The 18977-nt window shown below is 42.6% G+C and overlaps 1 protein-coding gene across 1 annotated transcript; it reads left to right on the top strand.

Annotated features, from left to right (window-relative positions):
- The first annotated feature begins 629 nt into the window (after positions 1 to 629).
- Positions 630 to 17721, top strand: LOC307000374 (cell adhesion molecule CEACAM1-like). Its single transcript, XM_079615930.1, has 5 exons — positions 630 to 798; positions 2048 to 2344; positions 2451 to 2693; positions 16571 to 16849; positions 17201 to 17721. The coding sequence occupies exons 1-5, from the start codon at positions 741 to 743 to the stop codon at positions 17407 to 17409; spliced, it is 1086 nt and encodes a 361-aa protein (XP_079472056.1). The 5' UTR covers positions 630 to 740; the 3' UTR covers positions 17410 to 17721.
- Positions 17722 to 18977: the final 1256 nt, after the last annotated feature.

Genomic DNA, 18977 nt, shown 5'->3' with positions numbered 1-18977 from the left:
TACTTAACGACACAGAGAAGATTTAATGCAAATGGATACAAACACTGTAATTTATTGTTTTTTCAACGACACAACTATAGCCTACAAATGAGTAACATGTTGTAAAGTGTTTCCCATTTGACTGTATATTTGAGCGTATTATTTCCTTCATGTTCATGATAATACAAATAATACTTAAACTACGAGTATGTGACGTATTTAATGTCAAATAAAAAGAACCAAACAAAGCCTGAACAAGTGAAACTTGTCTCTGTATGAAAACAAATAGGATATTTAAAAAATATTTCTAAAATAATAGGTTTAAAAACGTTCTATTAAATTCTAACAACAAAAATGTAATCTTAAAACACAAAACTCTTGACTCTTAACACGCCATTTCTGCAGAAAGACCTGCCCCCCCCCCCCCTTAAAACTATATGAATACGTTTTATTAATTAATAATTATTTAATATTAACAACATGAATAAAATATTATCCTTTAACCTGCTCATTTAAGTTTTTTATTGTACATCATGATATCTAATGCATATATGAACAGAAAAGTGACTTAAAAGTAATGTTGTTAAATATTGTAGACATGTATAAATCCATGTGAAAGCAGCTCATATTTAGCAGAAGAGAATGAAGCTCCGCCCTGTGGCTGTGGTTCTGAAACTGCGGTTCTGCTGCTGATACTATTGGAGTTTCCTCCAGTCGAGTGTGAAGAAGGTTCTGGAACATTTGCTGTGTTCAGAAGAGCAATGAGCTGCCAATACAATCTCTTACTTGTGTTCCTCTGTGGCTTCGCTGCACTCTCTGGTAGGTTCTGACTTCATTTTGTATAGATATGTTAATAGACTGAAGTGGAGAAGCTGTTTTTTTTTGTATATTTTGTAGTTGAGATCAAAAGTTGCGATCAAAGGATTTAAAGAATAATCAGATTAAAAGTAATAAAAAAAATAATAATTCATGCAAACTGCATTATAATAACTCTAAAATTCATCTAACATCTAAATTGTCAGAAAAATTTGTTAAGGCCATTTTTTTGTGTCAGATCAAGAAAAATGGCCTTAAAGCAACAAATGCACTTCTACTGTAATTTTTGGACACTTTTAAATACAAATCTATATGACGTTCATGCAAACTGCTGTTTATTTGTGTCTGTCTTTAATAGCAGACACAGAAAGTCGAACATTTAGATATGTAGTTAAATTATAGTGTTACTCTCTTACAAATAAAGGTTCTGTAATGGACTTTATGTTTCTGGAGAACATTTTAACATCGATGGAATCTTTCCATTCCACAAAAAGTTCTTTGAAGTTGAAAAATGTTCTTTAGATTATTAAAATGTTCTTTGAAATGAGAAAGAAATGCTTCTTACGAGCTTTTGACTGAGAGGTTCTTTGGGGACCCAAAATGTTTTTTCTATCGCTGCTCAAACTCCCTTTATTTTTAGTTCAGCACAAAGTCTGTGTTTCAGGAACTATTTTGAGTCTTGTTTTATCCACTGATTTGTTGGTTTCAAACATCTAGTTCAAAACAGTCTTAAATTATAAAAAATGTTTGTGAAGTTTCAGTATTATATAGATTTTTGCTAACTATCTGTTGGATAAACAGAGGAACACACTAACATAAGTCAAAACATCAGGCAGATTTGAACTCAGGACTCTTTCTTTATATATATATAAATGTCAGGTCAGGGCATATGTGTTGTAATTTTACACAACTTTAAGTTCTGTTGGCCATAACAATGGTTTGGGATTTTTAAGTGACCTTTTACCTTTCAGCTGTTTTATAATAATTTTACTGTTTAAGTTCTGATTTAATAGGCTGCCTTACGCAGATCCCTTATTGTGACAACTTACCCCGTACAGTGTGATGATAGAATATAATATTGAACTGTGTTGTCTAAAGTTAGTGTCTGAACCCAAATTGACTTTTAAAAAGAAACCCACCCTGAGAATTATTCATTCTCTGTTTTTACACTTTTTCCTCATAGTGAACCAAACAAGAGCAGTTGAACCCTGTTGAGTTTTATTAAATACTAATATGATTTTATTTATTGTAGTCTCAACAGAGACATGTGGAAAAGATCTACTAGTGGGAACGTCCTGCATCATTAAGCTGAGAACAAGAAACAATGAGAAACCTCCTGATATAAGATGGATCCATGACACACGCGGCAACATTCTTCGCTGGAAAAATGGGCCTATCAAAGTCAAATATGACGGTGTATCTATGGAAGGAGACGGATCATTGAGATTTTCGAGTGTTAGTCTGAAGGACACGGGCAAATATAAATTCACCACATTTAATAATGAGGGTACAGATATTGGTGAAGGAGAAATGGAAATTAAAGTTTATGGTAAGATGACAAATATTTCTACCCTTCCAACACAATAGTAATTACAAAATCAGACTGTATATTTCTATAGTAGTTACAGGAAATAACCGCCATGTTTCTGTTACAGAAAAGGCCCCTAAACCTGCTGTGAGGATCAGATGCACAGATGATGGGAAGGCGACTCTCTCCTGTGACATCGGAAACACAAAAGATCTGACTCTGTCCTGGTATAAAGAAGACAAAATTATCCAGAATGAAAATAAACCTCAAGTGTTCTTGTCATTTACTCAAGTACAGGAGAATAAACCGTACTCATGCGAGGCACACAATCCTGTCAGCAAAGACAAAAGTGAGAGTATCACAGTGTCATGTAAGTATTTCTAATTTCACATGCTGAAATTATTATAAATGATCTTGTGTTGTCTGTAAGGAAACATATCTACTGTAAATCTAGAACTTTAAGGGTTTGAACAAACCTGACCTTAAATATTGATATAAAACATAAGATTCCTGTTTTCGCTGCTGACGTACAATCGTGAATCTATGACAGTAAAACAACAATATTTTTCACATTGACTCTGCAAAATGGTGTTAAACTGTGTACTTACTGAAGATAAGTCAAAGGTTTAGACACACTTATTTATTCAGTGTGAAAAATTATTGCAATTAGTTATCATAACTTAAAATTTATCATTGAAATAAATTCCCTAGATTGAACGTGTTGAAAACGTACTCGGTTACTAACGTAACCTCGGTTCTCTCTAGGAGAGGGAACGAGTACTGCGTCGAAAGAACGCTACGGGAAAGATATTTCTTTGTCGAGATTGAAGCCAAAAATTAATCCTTAATTTTGTAATATTGTAAAACGCTTTTCTGAAGCATACAACCTAGGCGGAGCAATACAGCTCACCCATTGGCTGCTCTGCCAGAAAAGCACAGCCTATGCGAGGCCAGGACGCTGACCAATGAGGACGCTTCGCGCCCTTCTGCGTCACCTCCCGCCCAAACAGGCGTGGCCTAGGCCTATAAATACGAGCATAGCTGTCTAACACGCCGATTTTCGTCAATGAAGCGACGCAGCGTGGACACGCACGGCATGAGACGCAGTACTCGTTCCCTCTCCTAGAGAGAACCGAGGTTACGTTAGTAACCGAGTACGTTCTCTTACGTAGAGTTCTCTCGTACTGCGTCGAAAGAACGCTACGGGAACCCCATGCAAACCGCCGTGCGTGTTCTTGGATCGACACAGACACCTAAGGGCGCGCGCGCCCTGGTATACAAGCGCCTACCCCAAGAAGTATAAGGAGAGCGGCTAAAATAGCATCATCCCTTATAGTAGTGCCTCTCAAGGCATAATAGCATATATATGTAAATATAGATATATATGAGGGGTAATAGCATGCTCATGGGACACATTGTCAGTGAGTGATGCTTAAAACATTGAAGTGACCTGGGCCGCAGCGCGGGGCAGGAGCACTTATACATATTAGTAAGGGTGTCACGATTTCGATTTTTAATCGAAATCGATCGAAATTAAGTCACAATCTCGATCATCGAATTAAAAAATGGAATCGTCGATGCTGCCACGCCCCCATGTCACGTTCGGTCGGCTTGTCAAGCGGAAAAAAACACGCGTGTTGAAATGCTGCGAGTCAACCTCCTCTGGGGTCCGCACCCGACGAGAAGCGCCGCGTCTATGACAACTCGAGGCATCGCACACAGCGGAAGAGAAGCGCCGCGTCTTTGACAACACGAGGCATCGCACACACCGGATGAGAAGCGCCGCGTCGCGTCTATGACAACTCGAGGTATCGCACACCAGACGCGCACACTTTCTCAGTTTATGACCTGCAATGTTTATGGACATTATGGAATTAAGATCATGTCCATGTTATGAGACGCCGAATGGCGCCGCCGGTATGTGTGTGTGTGTGTGTGTGTGTGTGTGTGTGTGTGTGTGTGTGTACACAGAGAATAAAGTGTTAGAATTTTAAAGACTTGGCTCTGCGCGACGCATAGATTTAGCTGTTAAACTGTTTGTTTGTTTGTTGTGAACTTGAATGTCATCTTCTGTGAAGAAGGGGTTACAAAGGAGAAACTATCGCAGGCTATTTTGCTTAAGTTTCCAATTGACTGAAAATATAAGTTATTGTTACATTGTGTTCTTAATAAATGTTTTAAATTTGACATTTGGTCTAAATTTAAATTTGGTCTAAAAATTGCATAGCAACCTGTGCTTTGAAAAAAAAAAAATTTTGAAACCGAGAATCGAATCGAACTGTGACCTTAGAATCGAAAATTTAATCGAATCGAGGATTTGGAGAATCGTGACACCCCTACATATTAGACATTGAAGTGACCTGGGCCGCAGCGCGGGGCAGGAGCACTTGTACATATTACCATTGAAGTGACCTGGGCCGCAGTGCGGGGCAGGAACACTTATACATAGTCTTCTAGACCGAGAGCAGTTTAGCCTGCAACGCAGGAACCTCTAGGTTATAGAACCTAATAAATGTAGACGGGGAGGCCCAGCCTGCCGCCATACAGATATCTTGTAACGAGATTCCGCTATACCAAGCCCATGAGGAGGCCATGCCTCTCGTGGAATGTGCTCTGATGCCCAAAGGGCATTCCAAGCCTCCAGATGCGTAGGCTAGCGCAATGGCGTCCACTACCCATCGAGACAGACTCTGTTTCGTTGCGGCTCGTCCCTTGGAGCGCCCGCTGAACGAAACGAAGAGCTGCTCCGTCTGTCGAAAAACAGCGGAGCGGGACACGTAAGCTCTTAATGCCCTGACCGGGCAAAGGGAGCTATTTCCGTCCTCTGAGGCCGGCAGGGCCGACAGGGAGATGACCTGAGCCCTGAACGGTGTGTTGAGGGACTTAGGCACGTACCCATGCTTCGGTTTCAACACGACTATAGAGTCGTTTGGACCGAACTCCATACAAGAAGCTCTCACTGAGAGCGCTTGCAAGTCTCCCACACGCTTCACTGAAGCGAGAGCCAAAAGAAACACGGTCTTGAGAGACAGGTGTTTCATGTCAACTGAGTGAATAGGCTCGAAAGGGGCCCCTTTCATAGCGTTCAACACTGTAGAAAGGTCCCAAACGGGGACTGAAGGAGGCCTTGGAGGGTTTAACCTCCTGGCGCCTCTCAGGAAGCGGACCACCAGGTCGTTCCTGCCTAGTGAACGGCCAAGCGTTGGATTAACGAACGCTGATATGGCAGCCACATAGACTTTGAGCGTGGATGGGGTTCTTCCCTTATCCAATAGCTCTTGCAAGAAGGAGAGAATCTCCGGTTCTCCACACTGAAGTGGTGACAGACCTTGATCTGAACACCATCCAGAGAACACCGACCATTTGGAAGCGTAGAGCCGTCTAGTAGACGGAGCCCTAGCTTGTTCGATCGTGTCTAACACTCCTCTTGGGAGGTTAGCGGGTACCCGTTTATGGCCCATACGTGTAGGGACCAAAGCTCGGGGTGAGGATGCAAAATCGAGCCCTTGGCCTGTGAGAGGAGGTCTCTCCTCACTGGTATCGGCCACGGGGCAGTACTTTTCAGTTGCATCAAAGCTGGGAACCAGGTCTGATTCGTCCAGAATGGAGCAACTAGCAGTACTGAGCATCCGCTCTCCCTGATACGCTCCAGCACTTGAGGCAGGAGTGAGACAGGAGGAAAAGCATAGAGCGGGCGGCGGGGCCAGACTCTGGCCAGCGCGTTCGTGCTCTTCGAAAAGAATTCTGGGCAATGAGCGTTTTCCTGGTTTGCAAACAGGTCTATTTCCGCTCTGCCGAACGTTTTCCACAGCAGACGCACTGTCTGTGTGTGTAGGGACCACTCTCCAGTGGGAACGTTGTTCCGTGAGAGTCTGTCCGGGCCTACGTTCAAGTGGCCTGGCACGTGCATTGCTCTTAACGAGCGCAGGTTGTGCTGGGCCCACACCAGTATGCGTTCCGCTAACCTGAATAGGTTCCGGGATCTCACGCCACCCTGGCGGTTTATGTAGGCTACTACCGACATGTTGTCCGAGCGGACCAGGACGTGGTGTCCTTTTATCCGGGGACAGAAGCGCCTCAGCGCAAAGTCCACTGCCATCATTTCCAGGCAGTTTATGTGCGGTAGTTTGGCTCGCTCTGACCACTGGCCAAAGAGCGGACTGCCGTCGAGCAGTGCTCCCCAGCCTGAGGTGGACGCGTCCGTGGACACCACCTTCAGGCTCGAGGAAGTCCCCAGGCTTACACCTGACCGGTACCAGTCTGACGCTCTCCATGGTGTCAGGGCTGAAATGCATTCCTGAGTGACCTTGAGGCGATAGCGACCGTGTAGCCATGCTCGGCGCGGTACGCGCGCTCTCAACCAGAACTGTAGTGGGCGCATGCGCAGCAGGCCCAACTGCAGCACTGCTGAGGCTGAGGCCATGAGGCCCAGCATTTTCTGAAATCTCCTGAGTGGCACTATGTGGCCGCTGAGGAAGGATTTCGCCATTTGCAGGGTATTTCGCCTGCGCTGTGATGACAGCTGTGCTGTCATAGACAGTGAGTTCAGATCCAGTCCTAAAAAGGAGATCCTTTGACTGGGAAACAGTGAACTTTTCTCCCAATTGACCCTCAGACCTAAGCACTCGAGGTGATCGAGTATTAGTGTCTTGTGGTGAGCGAGTTCTGACGGCGATTGAGCCAGAATTAGCCAATCGTCCAAATAGTTCAGAATTCGAACGCCCCGGAGTCTCAGGGGTGCCAGCGCCGCGTCCATGCACACTGTAAATGTACGAGGTGCTAGGGATAGGCCGAATGGCAGGACTGTGTACTGATATGCCCGGCCCTCGAAGGCGAATTTCAAAAATCGCCTGTGACGTGACGCAATTTGTATGTGAAAATACGCGTCTTTCAGATCTATTGCCATAAACCAGTCTTCTCGGCGAATTTGCGCGAGGATACCTCTGGTCGTGAGCATTCTGAACTTCCGCTTTGCAAGCGTTTTGTTCAGACGCCTTAGATCTAAAATGGGTCTGAGACCCCCGTCTTTCTTCGGTACCAGGAAATATCTGCTGTACAGGCCCCCTTCGCTCTGAGCTTGAGATAAAGGCTCTATGGCCCCTTTGCTCAATAGCTTCGCTATTTCGGCTCGAAGTAGATGTGCTACTTCTGTTTTTACCGTGGTTTCGACTTTTCCCGTGAAACGGGGAGGGCGTCGATAAAACTGTAGCGAATAGCCTCTTTTTATAGTCTCTAGCACCCATTCTGAAACCCCGGGTAGTCCTTCCCATGCATCTGCACGTGTGACTAGGGGTTGAATGTAATCTGGGCTCTGGTCGCGAAATGGCGGCGACACGAGAGCAACCATGTGCTGTGACATGGACGCCGTGGCGTCTGAGGCGGGGGACATGTTTAACACAGTATGCGTCCCGCGCGCGCTCGACTCTCTGAGTTGAGAGAGAGCACGCGGGGCGAGCCCTACGGGGCTCGTTATGTTTGTGAATAAACGTGGGCGCTTGGTGGCGGGCACATTTATAACACCGGGGACACTGTGTTTGTGTACTGACTGACCGTTCGTTAGTTTCGTTTTTACAGAAACCGCGGAACGTGCAGTGTGTAGTGGTTGTCGGCACTGGACAGTGGGCACGCTCACTACACGTAAAGCACAATCAGTGTGAGCCGATTTTATGTGTGCAAACCCTGTGTTGAACGGGGCTGTGCTTGTGTGAATGAATGGGCACTGGGTGGGCATTGCAGTTACACACATTACACCATCGGCCTTGGCCGGAACACCAGAAATTAAACTCTTTTTTAGATTTATCTGGGTCGCCGTGAAAACGGCGTTTGTGTGCAGGCAAACGGGCTTTACGGCCGGTTTGTTGGCTGCTGAGTACACTGGTACAAACACGGAACTTAGGGCTGTACAAGCGGGAATTTTTGGTGGAAGTCCGGCCGCAGCGGGACCCGAACACCGTCTTTTTCCTAGCAGGGCTAGGATGGCGCCGAGGCCTCGGGCTTGATTGAGATCTTGGGCCGAGGACCACGCGGTGGCGGGCGGCGTCCGGCGGAGCGAGACCGTGGTCTCTCTCGGGCCTGTTGTTGCTGGGCCGGCGCGGCGGGCGCGGGGCGCTGCTGAGTTCGGGCAGGCGGCTGTTTAGGGCGGCCTGTTGCGGAACTGGAGCGCTTTGGCAGGAAATGTCTCATGGCCTGCGAAGTTTTCTGTACCTCGGCGAATCGGTCCGCGAAGTCCTTCACGGAGGATCCGAAGAGGCCAGCCGGTGAAATGGGGGCGTCGAGAAACGCAGAGCGCTCGGATTCCGCCATTTCAGAGAGAGTCAGCCATAAATGTCTCTCAGAAACAGTAGCTGTGGCCATAATCCTGCCGATGGCGTGTGCGGCGGACTTTGTAGCGCGAAGAGCTAGGTCTGTGGCGCTACGCAGGTCCGGAACACTGATCGCGCCCGGGCCTTCCTCGTCTAGCTTGCAGAGGAGGTTGGCCTGGTGGATTTGAAGCACCGCCATGGTGTGCAGCGCCGATGCAGCTTGTCCGGCGGCGGAATACACGCGACCGTTCAGAGCTGAAGACGTGCGGCAAGCTTTGGATGGTAGGACTCCCTTAGCCCGCCGTCCCGCAGAGGGTGGGCAAAGGTGAGTCGCTACCGCCTCCTCGACCGGAGGGAGAGCGTGGTAGCCTCTGTCTCGAGCACCGTCCACTACGGAGAATGCTGGCGAGGCAGAAGTACGTACTCTGGCTGAAAATGGCGCCTTCCATGATTTCGCTACCTCTTCGTGAAGCTCAGGAAGAAACGGTGCGTGTCTGGAGGGGGGCGCAGCGCGGTCTCCAGAGAGGAAGCGTCCATCCAGCCGGTTGAGTGCAGGTTGTTCGGGCGTCGACCAATCGAGGCCGAGGCTCGACACGGCCTGTGTGAGCAGACGCATCAGTTCCGCCTCGATGCTGATCTTCCCTCCTCTGCGCTCTCGAACAGCGGGGGAGGGGAGGTCCACAGAGCTCGCCCAACCCTCGCTCTCCGAAGCGAGAAGCGAACAGCAATCATCATCTCCCTCTGATACAGCTTGCTGGTCGTCATCCATAACGGACAAAGCGGCGTGCTGCGGCTGTTGTCCGTCGGTGAGCGACTCGAGCGAGACGTTGAGAGGAGCTAGCGGCGGCGGCGGCGAGCTCCTCGTGGAGGGAGGTTCCGGGACCCGCTGAGCACGGCGCTTTTTACGGCGCGGCGCTACAGGGGGCGGTTGAGCAGCTTCGGCGAAAGATGCAAGGCGAGTCCGCAGAGTCGCGATTGGCATCATGTCGCAGTGATGGCAGCCGCCATCACCGAGAGCGATAGCTGCATGTTCCTCGCCCAAGCAGGAAACACATAACTCGTGGTGGTCCCCGTCGATGAGCGCAGCTCGGCAGGAGCCGCAGGAAAAGCGAGACATCTTTATAAAGACGCTCGTGCTCTTTTGTGAGGAAAAAGCGTGAGACGCAGTAGGCGAACACACACACAAAACACACACAAAACTGAAAGGATATATCCACGCCGGAGAAGCGCAGCAGGGAACGGCGGCTGAAGGCGGCGAAGACCAGCGGCTTCAGGTAAGGGCTCGTCCTGCTGAGGTGCTTGTATCCAGACGGCTGTGGTGGCTCGAATCAATCCAGCGATGCGTGCAGCTTCGTTGAATTTAAGAAAATCGGCGTGTTAGACAGCTATGCTCGTATTTATAGGCCTAGGCCACGCCTGTTTGGGCGGGAGGTGACGCAGAAGGGCGCGAAGCGTCCTCATTGGTCAGCGTCCTGGCCTCGCATAGGCTGTGCTTTTCTGGCAGAGCAGCCAATGGGTGAGCTGTATTGCTCCGCCTAGGTTGTATGCTTCAGAAAAGCGTTTTACAATATTACAAAATTAAGGATTAATTTTTGGCTTCAATCTCGACAAAGAAATATCTTTCCCGTAGCGTTCTTTCGACGCAGTACGAGAGAACTCTACGTAAGAGAACTCAAATATCCAAGTTGTCACTTAATACAGTTTCAAATTTAAAGCTGAATATATCTTAAAATTACGGCACTACAAACACTTAAAAGCGAAACGTTTCATTATTTTCTTTACAGACTTCTTTATGTACTGAAATGTACACATTTGGTACCAATTTGTAACTATGAGGTACTTTTATGCATTGAATATGGGCTGCATCCGGAGTAAGTCAAGTCACCTTCATTTGTAACGCTTTTAACAATATAGAGAGTTTCAAATCAGCTTTACAGAGATAACAGGAGATTACAGTAACAGAGATTGTTTTGACTTTACAGCAGCTCTAGAATAAAGTTATTGTCCAGCTAAAGTTAGTTTTGATTGATTCACTTCCGTTGCAAAGATCGTTATTAACTTAGTGGCCGCTAACACGACACCGTTCTAAAGCCGCCTTTCCACTGCACACGACAAACGACAGCCGTCGGACCGGAAGTCATTCATTTCCAATGGAGAGTCGTACGGGAGCTGCGGGGAGTTACGATCATTTGCGTATGCGGAAAATTCAGATCCGATTTGCAGAGATGGACAAAGTACACAACTTCCTTACTTGAGTAAAAGTACAGATACTACTGGTCAAATATTACTCCGTTACAAGTATAAGTTGTAAAGACCGATGTTTACTTAAGTATAAAAGGAAATGTCAATGCATTGTTTTATTATTGTTGCATTGTTGCATGTAATACTTACAGTACCTTATGCCTCTGAATCTCTGCCTAACCTACCCTCATATCAATATCACATTTATTTCTAGAACACAGTTCCAGTCGTGGGATTGAATAAGTCACTCAATAACGTCCACAATGGTTTCGGACACCCAAATGGCTGTTCCCAGTTTTTTGGCTTTTAGTATGAATATGTTACTGTTATCTATAAGCTAGTGTGTTCCAAAACAATGACAACATTCGCATTTAGAAGACCAAACCCAACGTTGAAAATTAAAATCATATTGATGTCAGAATCCAATGTCAGATTGACGTTAATCTCCAACGGTTGAAAATCGGTTGACGTCAGAAACCAACATCAGCCGAGTTCTGACGTCAACCAGACTTTAATTTCCAACCAAAACGCAACCCAAATCACCCCTGACGTTATACTCTCTACTCAAGGACCTTGACAGAAATCTGTCCACTTCTGCCGATTTGAGCTTTGGATCCGTTGAACTTCTGCGGCTAGACCGTATGCGACCGGTCGACCGGATGTGATGTATTCCAATCAAAACTATGAGCGCGAGGCTAGAATTACCAATATTTTAACTCTTTAATGTTATTGTGTAAACGCTATTTCTGTAAATAATGTCAGTTATTAATAATTATGGCAGAAAATAAATATTTTAGAATTATTAAATCAATATTTATATTGATTAGCTCTATAAAATCTACTATGTTTTTATGTTAGATGTATTGAGGGTCATTTGTTTTGTGTGGATGTATTCATGCTTGCATTACATTCATTAAAATCATTAATGTTACCATTGAGGGTAGTCGAGGGTAACGGTTGCTTCACGTCCATTTTCAAAGATCTGTGCGACTGACACTAGCGTGCGAAATGCGATAATTGTATGTGAATGTCGTGTGCAGTGGAAAGGCGGCTTAACAGAAAACCCTTAATGCGCTCCGGCCGCTCATTCGCACGACAACAGTGCCTGGCGGCTCGAGAACGCAAACCTTGAAATAGGTTGCAAGGTGCAAGCGTTGCAAAATGTTGTAAAAAAGTTATCTCGGCGTAAACTTCAAAAACGTGAATCTGTGAAAACGCTGACGGCGTTCACATGCGTATTACGTGTTTAGTCTATAGGTATGCACGTTTGAATATATATCTGCGCAGGCGTGTAGTCTTTCTCTACAAATTGACCTCAACAAATGACTTGTTTGACCTTAAAAATTTATAATACCGATTTTTTTTTGTAACTTTTTTTTATTTTATATCGCTTCCGCGTATCCATGTGAACTGGAATTATTTTGACAATGTTTTATCTGTACAGAGGTAAAGGGAAGGGAGGGAGGCCTTCACAGGGGGGAGACTACACTTCAGGACTGCGTTGTCGTCATGTCCAGGCGCAGGTCCTTCATCAGATCTGGATCCAGCGGTAAACCTCGGGATAAACAGAGAGACTAATATTAGCGTAGACACCATTCTTCTTATGATGTAACGAGTACATACGGCTGACCTAACGTAAAACTTCAAATAGTAGCACGGGCTTTAATTTTCCCAAATCGCCGAACTGCACCGGCTTGTATTTGACACAGGCGTCTATATGAGACAGGCTTTTAATTTAGTGTTGAGATGTTGTTCGTTGAGTGTAAGCCTAGAGATAACGATCTAAATAGCATAGGCTGATAGACGGAAAGCATGACAGTAGGAGGTTACCACATTATATTACGTTTTATTTATAATTTAAATGTGTTTAAAGTAACACCAAGTATCTTTTCCTCTGCGGTCGCCCTACTGGTTGCAAGCGGAATTGTCCATTAGCGCTGTCGTAAATAATTTAGCCTACCGCAGCCTACTGTCGCACACGCACACGCACGCGCACGCTCGCTGTTGATCTCCAGCACCGGCTTTGGAATCAACAATGGCCACAGACAAGGTAGAGTATGATGCATGATTTTTTTTACCGCTTCGGCCATGACAAAAGCGTCCGAATTTGAGGAAGTGGTGGGGGAAGTGACGTATGCCGTAAAGCACTCGAATTTTGTAGTTCTTTTTGTGCACGGGTTCCGACCCGAAACCCGAAGTTACATAGTGCCAGTAAAAGCGATACAGACCACGTCAGGCTATGGCAGACGTGTCATTTAACTTATTTTAAGTCGATGTACCATCACAGGGGTCTTGGAAATATATTATGAAGGTTGAAAACCTACTTAGTGTTACTTTAACAAATCAGTATGTAAGACTTAGCCTACTATATTACCGTATACTAAAGGGGGTCGCACACCAGACGAGAAGCGCCGCGTCGCGCAGTGCCACGTCTTTAAAAACCGAAATAAAACGTCTCACAAAAGTTGCAGTTTGGTCTGGTTTTGTTTTCATTTTATTGACCTACCAAGTTCACAACGTTTCTAAAATGTTTTATATTTGTAGGATAAAACTCTCATCCTGACTTTTCTGTCTCTGTTTCTGCCTGTTTTCTCTTTCTCTGGTCTTTAAGGCTGCAAGGGTTGGTAGGGAGAGAAGTATCTGCTTCTCACACATCTGTTTTAAAGTATTCTCCATGTGTGTCTCTTGGAAACCAACCCAGATAGAAGACCTGTATTTGGCCAGATCATGCGTCATGAATATGCACTTCTTCCAAATGGACTTGTTTTTCTCCTTGTCTTGCATTTTATATGATGTAATGTATATTCTTATTGGTTGGTTGCTACACCATCCCAGGACCATGTGTAAAAGCCAAGTACAGAAGTAAAAGTTGAGGATGTTTTGTGAACGGATTGGTTTTTCATGTTCATGACTCGTTCCAGGCATGCAAACTCTTTTCAGTGAGTGAAAAAGACTGATAAAATAAATAGAGATACAATAATCTAACAATACTTTATTTTAAAATTTTAGGTGTGGTTTCTAAAACGTTTTTTATTTTATTTTAATGTGGTATTGCAAAATGACCTCATTGCAACCAAAATACAACGTTGTGAAAAGTTGTAAAAATGTTTTGTTTGCTGGGTAGATATTCTCGTGATACCATGTCACCTTAAAATACCAAGCATTACTTTCCTGATTTACAGCTCATTCAGTCAAACTCATGGATAATGATTATTTGTAGTGCACGCTTATAATTAGAAATTATTAGTTTCAGTCTTTTTGAATAGAAGTTCCCTAAACGGGAAGTGTTGCACATAGTTCAAAACACAAGTACGCTCGTCAGGAAAGTTGTAAACTCTGTCCCTCACACCTGTTTTATGGTGTCTCAAATATCCTTTACACCTTTTACCTATTTATCCTTTATTCTCAGGTAGGTAAGGAAAGTCGAGTCTGGACAATACTATAAGCATTCAAAATACTTACAATTAGTTCAGCAGACTTCCCTGTGGTCAGTTCTCGCTTAAGGTCCTTAAATAATTATTCAGACAATAACTTGCCAATAATATAATATAAGTTTTATTAAAGTTAACAAGCGTTATATCAAAGTTAAAGTTAGGTTACAGTAATAATAAGTTTCAACAATCAGCTGGTTATACAGGCGTCGAGGGAAACTGCGCTATTCAGAATCCAACTCTTCAGTCTCTCTCTCAGCCTTTTATATGCAGCCTTCGGAATGCATGTTCCAGCTCCTTTCCTGACGTCATCAAGTGGAGTTCTGCCAACTGGTTAGACACGCCTCTTAGCTGCTTACGCCGTAATCTCTCACGTCGCCTCCGCTTTCTCTTCCTCTGCTTTCTTCTCTTAATCGTCTGCAAAATATACTTTATCTAGTACATCATAAACTATTTCTAATACATAAGTACTTTCTACTCTAAATCAGTCAACACATACATTTCATGCAAGTAAGTAGTTTTCTTAATAATAGTAAAATCACATAATACATATCTTGTTCAACATCACTAACAGGGTTACATACATCTACCTTAGCAAAAGCATTATTACTATTTAGGTTACATCACTACAAAGCAAATCAAGCATTAATCAAGGCAGTTTAATTGCAAAATCATCCTCTATATCAACACCCACTGCATTGCAATTTTTTGCTGACTTGATCTCATCCCAACATTTTCAGGCTAAGGTATGGTTCAACTTGACCTTTAAACTTGTTATATTTTTCCAGAGACATATACAGTGCCATCTTTCATCAGCAAATTGGTATGATGCACATCCATATAGTTTTTAATCCAAATTCGATCATATTTACGTTTCATTTGAACTTTATTTATCACCTGTCCCTTAGAGGCGCTACCAGGTGGCCAGATCTTTGTGTGCTGCTTAACAACCGTAAGGTAACAACCAAATCTTGTTCTCAAAAGTCGTCCATTTGTAACCTCGTGTGCACATGCTCCTATTAGACGCCCCCAAGGATCCTGACACAAAAACGTACGGCTCCTTCTCGCCCTCTGGCAATCATTGCAGAAGCCAAGACAGGGAATCTGACACTCCAGACGGACCTGGAGTGAGCGAGCCGCTTGTTTGATATTCGTCCCCCCAGGGCGTGAGCTGGTCTGAGTCTGTTTCGACTGCATTGGCTGAGTCGGAGTTAAATCCTCCTTCTCCAGGAATTCCACAAATTTCTCCGCCTAAGACAAAAAGCAGTTCGTCAAACTTGACCACTTTTATAATTTCAGCTGTGAATTTATTATGCAAACAATGCACAAAAATCTGACTTTCCATCTTCCAACCTTTGTGCGCATCTAAGTCGTTAAACCATTCCTTTAGGTTAAAAGGTTTTAAATTCTGTTTAATTTTTCCCAGAACGTCTACATGCAATCCAGTCATCAATTCATAAGATTCAACAATATATTCTATCTCATCAAAATCATTTACCCACATAATGAATGCATTCTTGAAAAAACATTCCTGGCATAAATCTCCCATTACAAAGTTCACTTTACAGTCAGTCAGTAATTGACGACATCTCATACAATTGTCTTGTCTTATCACAATCCAGTAATTAAATTTTCTTGTCAATAATTCTCCACCTGGGGCTCTTCTGAGTTCCTATAGAAGCATTAAAAAAAAAAAATTTTTAACCAAATTATGTTTCTTCTTTATTCATTTGTAAATTACTGAAAGTCACATATCTTATTCAGTTTCCATTATAACTTATGCATACATTTTTATAATTAATAATCCACATATATAAAATTAAAAAACAATAGAAAATAAACTTTAAACATACCTAAGTATGAAAAATCATGTATGCCTATACCAGGGATGTTCAACTTCGGTCCTGGAGGGCCACTGTCCTACAGAGTTTAGCTTCAACCCTGACAAAAGCTCTTTTCTAGTAGTCCTGAAAACATTGATTAGCTTGTTTAGGTGTGTTTAATTAGGGTTGGAGCTAAACTCTGCAGGACAGTGGCCCTCCAGGACTGAAGTTGCCCATCCCTGGCCTATACCAACACTATATATTTAACGATTACAGTATTCATGTAACATAGGCCTATGATACTCCAAGGTTTTAGTTATAATGAAAATAATGTTGTACTATGTCGAAATTCCATGATACTTTTAGGTTGTTGGAAGTGATCCTGCCTGGAAAGCTAGCCCAGACATGTTGAATGTTGACTAACATAATCTCTCATATTTTATTCTTTAGGTAAAGCGGTGAAGAAAGCAGTGGGTGATGAAGTTTCTTTTCGTCCTGTCACCAGCATTGTATGGAAACACAGAAGCAATAGTGATAATATTGTCAAGGTGATTGAATGGGATGATCATGGTGCTCGCATCCCGAATCCGAGATTCACAGGCATCACGACTCTTGATACAGAGACGGGGCAAATTACTATTACGAATCTAACAGTCGAACATAGTGGAGTTTATACCATTGATATCAACGGTAAAGAGCAGGAACAAAAATTCCTCTTGTCTGTTATGGGTGAGTGCGTTGACAATTTTTTTCAATAACATAAATAATATAAATGCATTATATTATTATGCTTGGTTTTACTTAGCCTCACATACTAAAAAAACAAAAACAATGCAAATGTACAGTAAAACATTGTACTTTGATTAATACCATGGTATTTACATGGTACTTCCATTAACATGGTAAACCAGTGTGGTGTAGTACTTATGGTTTGCAATTAAATAACCACAGTATCTGCTACCATCATTGTACCATGGTACTGTCACAACACTTTGAGCAAGGCTAGTGTAGTTGTGTTTGATTTCATTTTGTTTTGTCTGTGGACTGAATGTTCTTACTTTTTCACTGTTTCTTTCACAGAGCCAGTCCCCAGACCTAATGTTGTGTATTTAAGATGCGAGAACAGTGATAAAACCATTGGGAAGGATTCTACTAGAGAAGAACGGAAGTGTTCAGCTTTCCACCTGAAAGGAGACTCCATCACAGACAGAAACGAAGGAAATCCAGCAAACTTCTACACCTGTACTCCCGATAACCGTGCAAGTACAGAGACCAGCGATCCGGTCTGAGAGAGATCAGTTTAAAGCCTAGACAGCAGAGAGTCTCTCAACAACATAAATCTGAAAATACAACTAGATGAATATGCTATGTTTTTTATATCATGCAATAATTCAGTAATGCAAAATGTAATTTACTAATCTGATTATTTAAATGTGTGTTCCAGGACTGAAGTTTTGTTTTGTTTCTTCATTAAACTCAAGCATGGATTTGTTGTTGCATTCCTTCAGTCACTGTGATTTTTTATCATCCTTTTCTTGATTATAATTCATTTTCACTGTAAGCCTGCTATTAAATTTCATCTTTTAAAACATTTGAAATGTGTGTTGGTTTCTTTCATCTGTGCTCATCATTTGCTCAAAACCCAAAACAACCCAGCGGGCACCTTGACGTCAATTTGACATCAACAAATAGTCAAGATTTTGACCACCATGAATATGCATATTTTCAATATATTTTGAAATTATTTCCTTGTGGTTGTAAAGAGGCCCAACAAAGGTATCAATCTGACATGTTTTTTTCTGGTGCCTACATCTCAGGTCAATATCATTGACATTAAATCGATGTTGATTTGATGTCAGGAAATAAGACGTCAAATTGATGTGAAACTTATGTCAAAACAATGTCTGAAAAAGTATATTTATTACTCAGCCTGAATGATCTTGAAAGTTGTAGGCCTATAGGTCTATGTATTTTGCATGTGTTTTTATTAATTTAAATCCTAGCATGTTTACATCTAGTTCACGTTTAAAATGACAGCAGACACTATAATTGCATAAAAGGCCAATTAAATCTGATATTGAAGCTTGATATTGAATGATATCAAAATAGCATTAAAATGACATCAACATCATGACATCTTGACGTCAAATAAATGTGGAAATGACATCAATGCCAACAAAGCATGACATAAAAATAACAGAGGTCAAAATCTTGACAAGAAATTGACATTGACACTTTGACGTCATATATGACTTTAATTTTTGACCTATTTCACGACGTGATTTTGACATCAATGTCTGAATATATGTTAGGCCTATGGCAAGCCGTTTTAACATTTAATCATTTAAGCCTACTAGTATCTATTTTCATGCTACTAGTACTTATTTTTTAGATACTAGTATATATTCCATTAAGTACTAGTACTTATTCATTAGATACTAGTGCTTATTCTTTAGGTACTAGTGCCTATTCATTAGATACTAGTGCTTATTCTTTAGGTACTAGTACATTTTTATAGATACTAGTACTTATTCAATAGATACTAGTACTTATTCATTAGATACTAGTACTTATTCATTAGATACTAGTACTTATTCATTAGATACTAGTACTTATTCATTAGATACTAGTAGCCTACTTATTCAATAGATACTAGTACTTATTCATTAGATACTAGTACTTATTCATTAGATACTAGTACTTATTCATTAGATACTAGTACTTATTCATTAGATACTAGTACTTATTCAATAGATACTAGTACTTATTCATTAGATACTTGTACTTATTTAAATAGTGACTAGTCACTATTTTTTTGTTACTAGTAAAAAAAAATTTTTTTTGCCATTGACTTCTA

The sequence above is a fragment of the Phoxinus phoxinus genome (genome assembly GCF_949152265.1).
Source record: "Phoxinus phoxinus genome assembly, chromosome: 6".
NCBI lineage: Eukaryota > Metazoa > Chordata > Actinopteri > Cypriniformes > Leuciscidae > Phoxinus > Phoxinus phoxinus.
The sequence above is the reverse complement of the archived record's forward strand: the minus strand, read 5'-3'. Positions and strand labels throughout refer to the sequence as shown.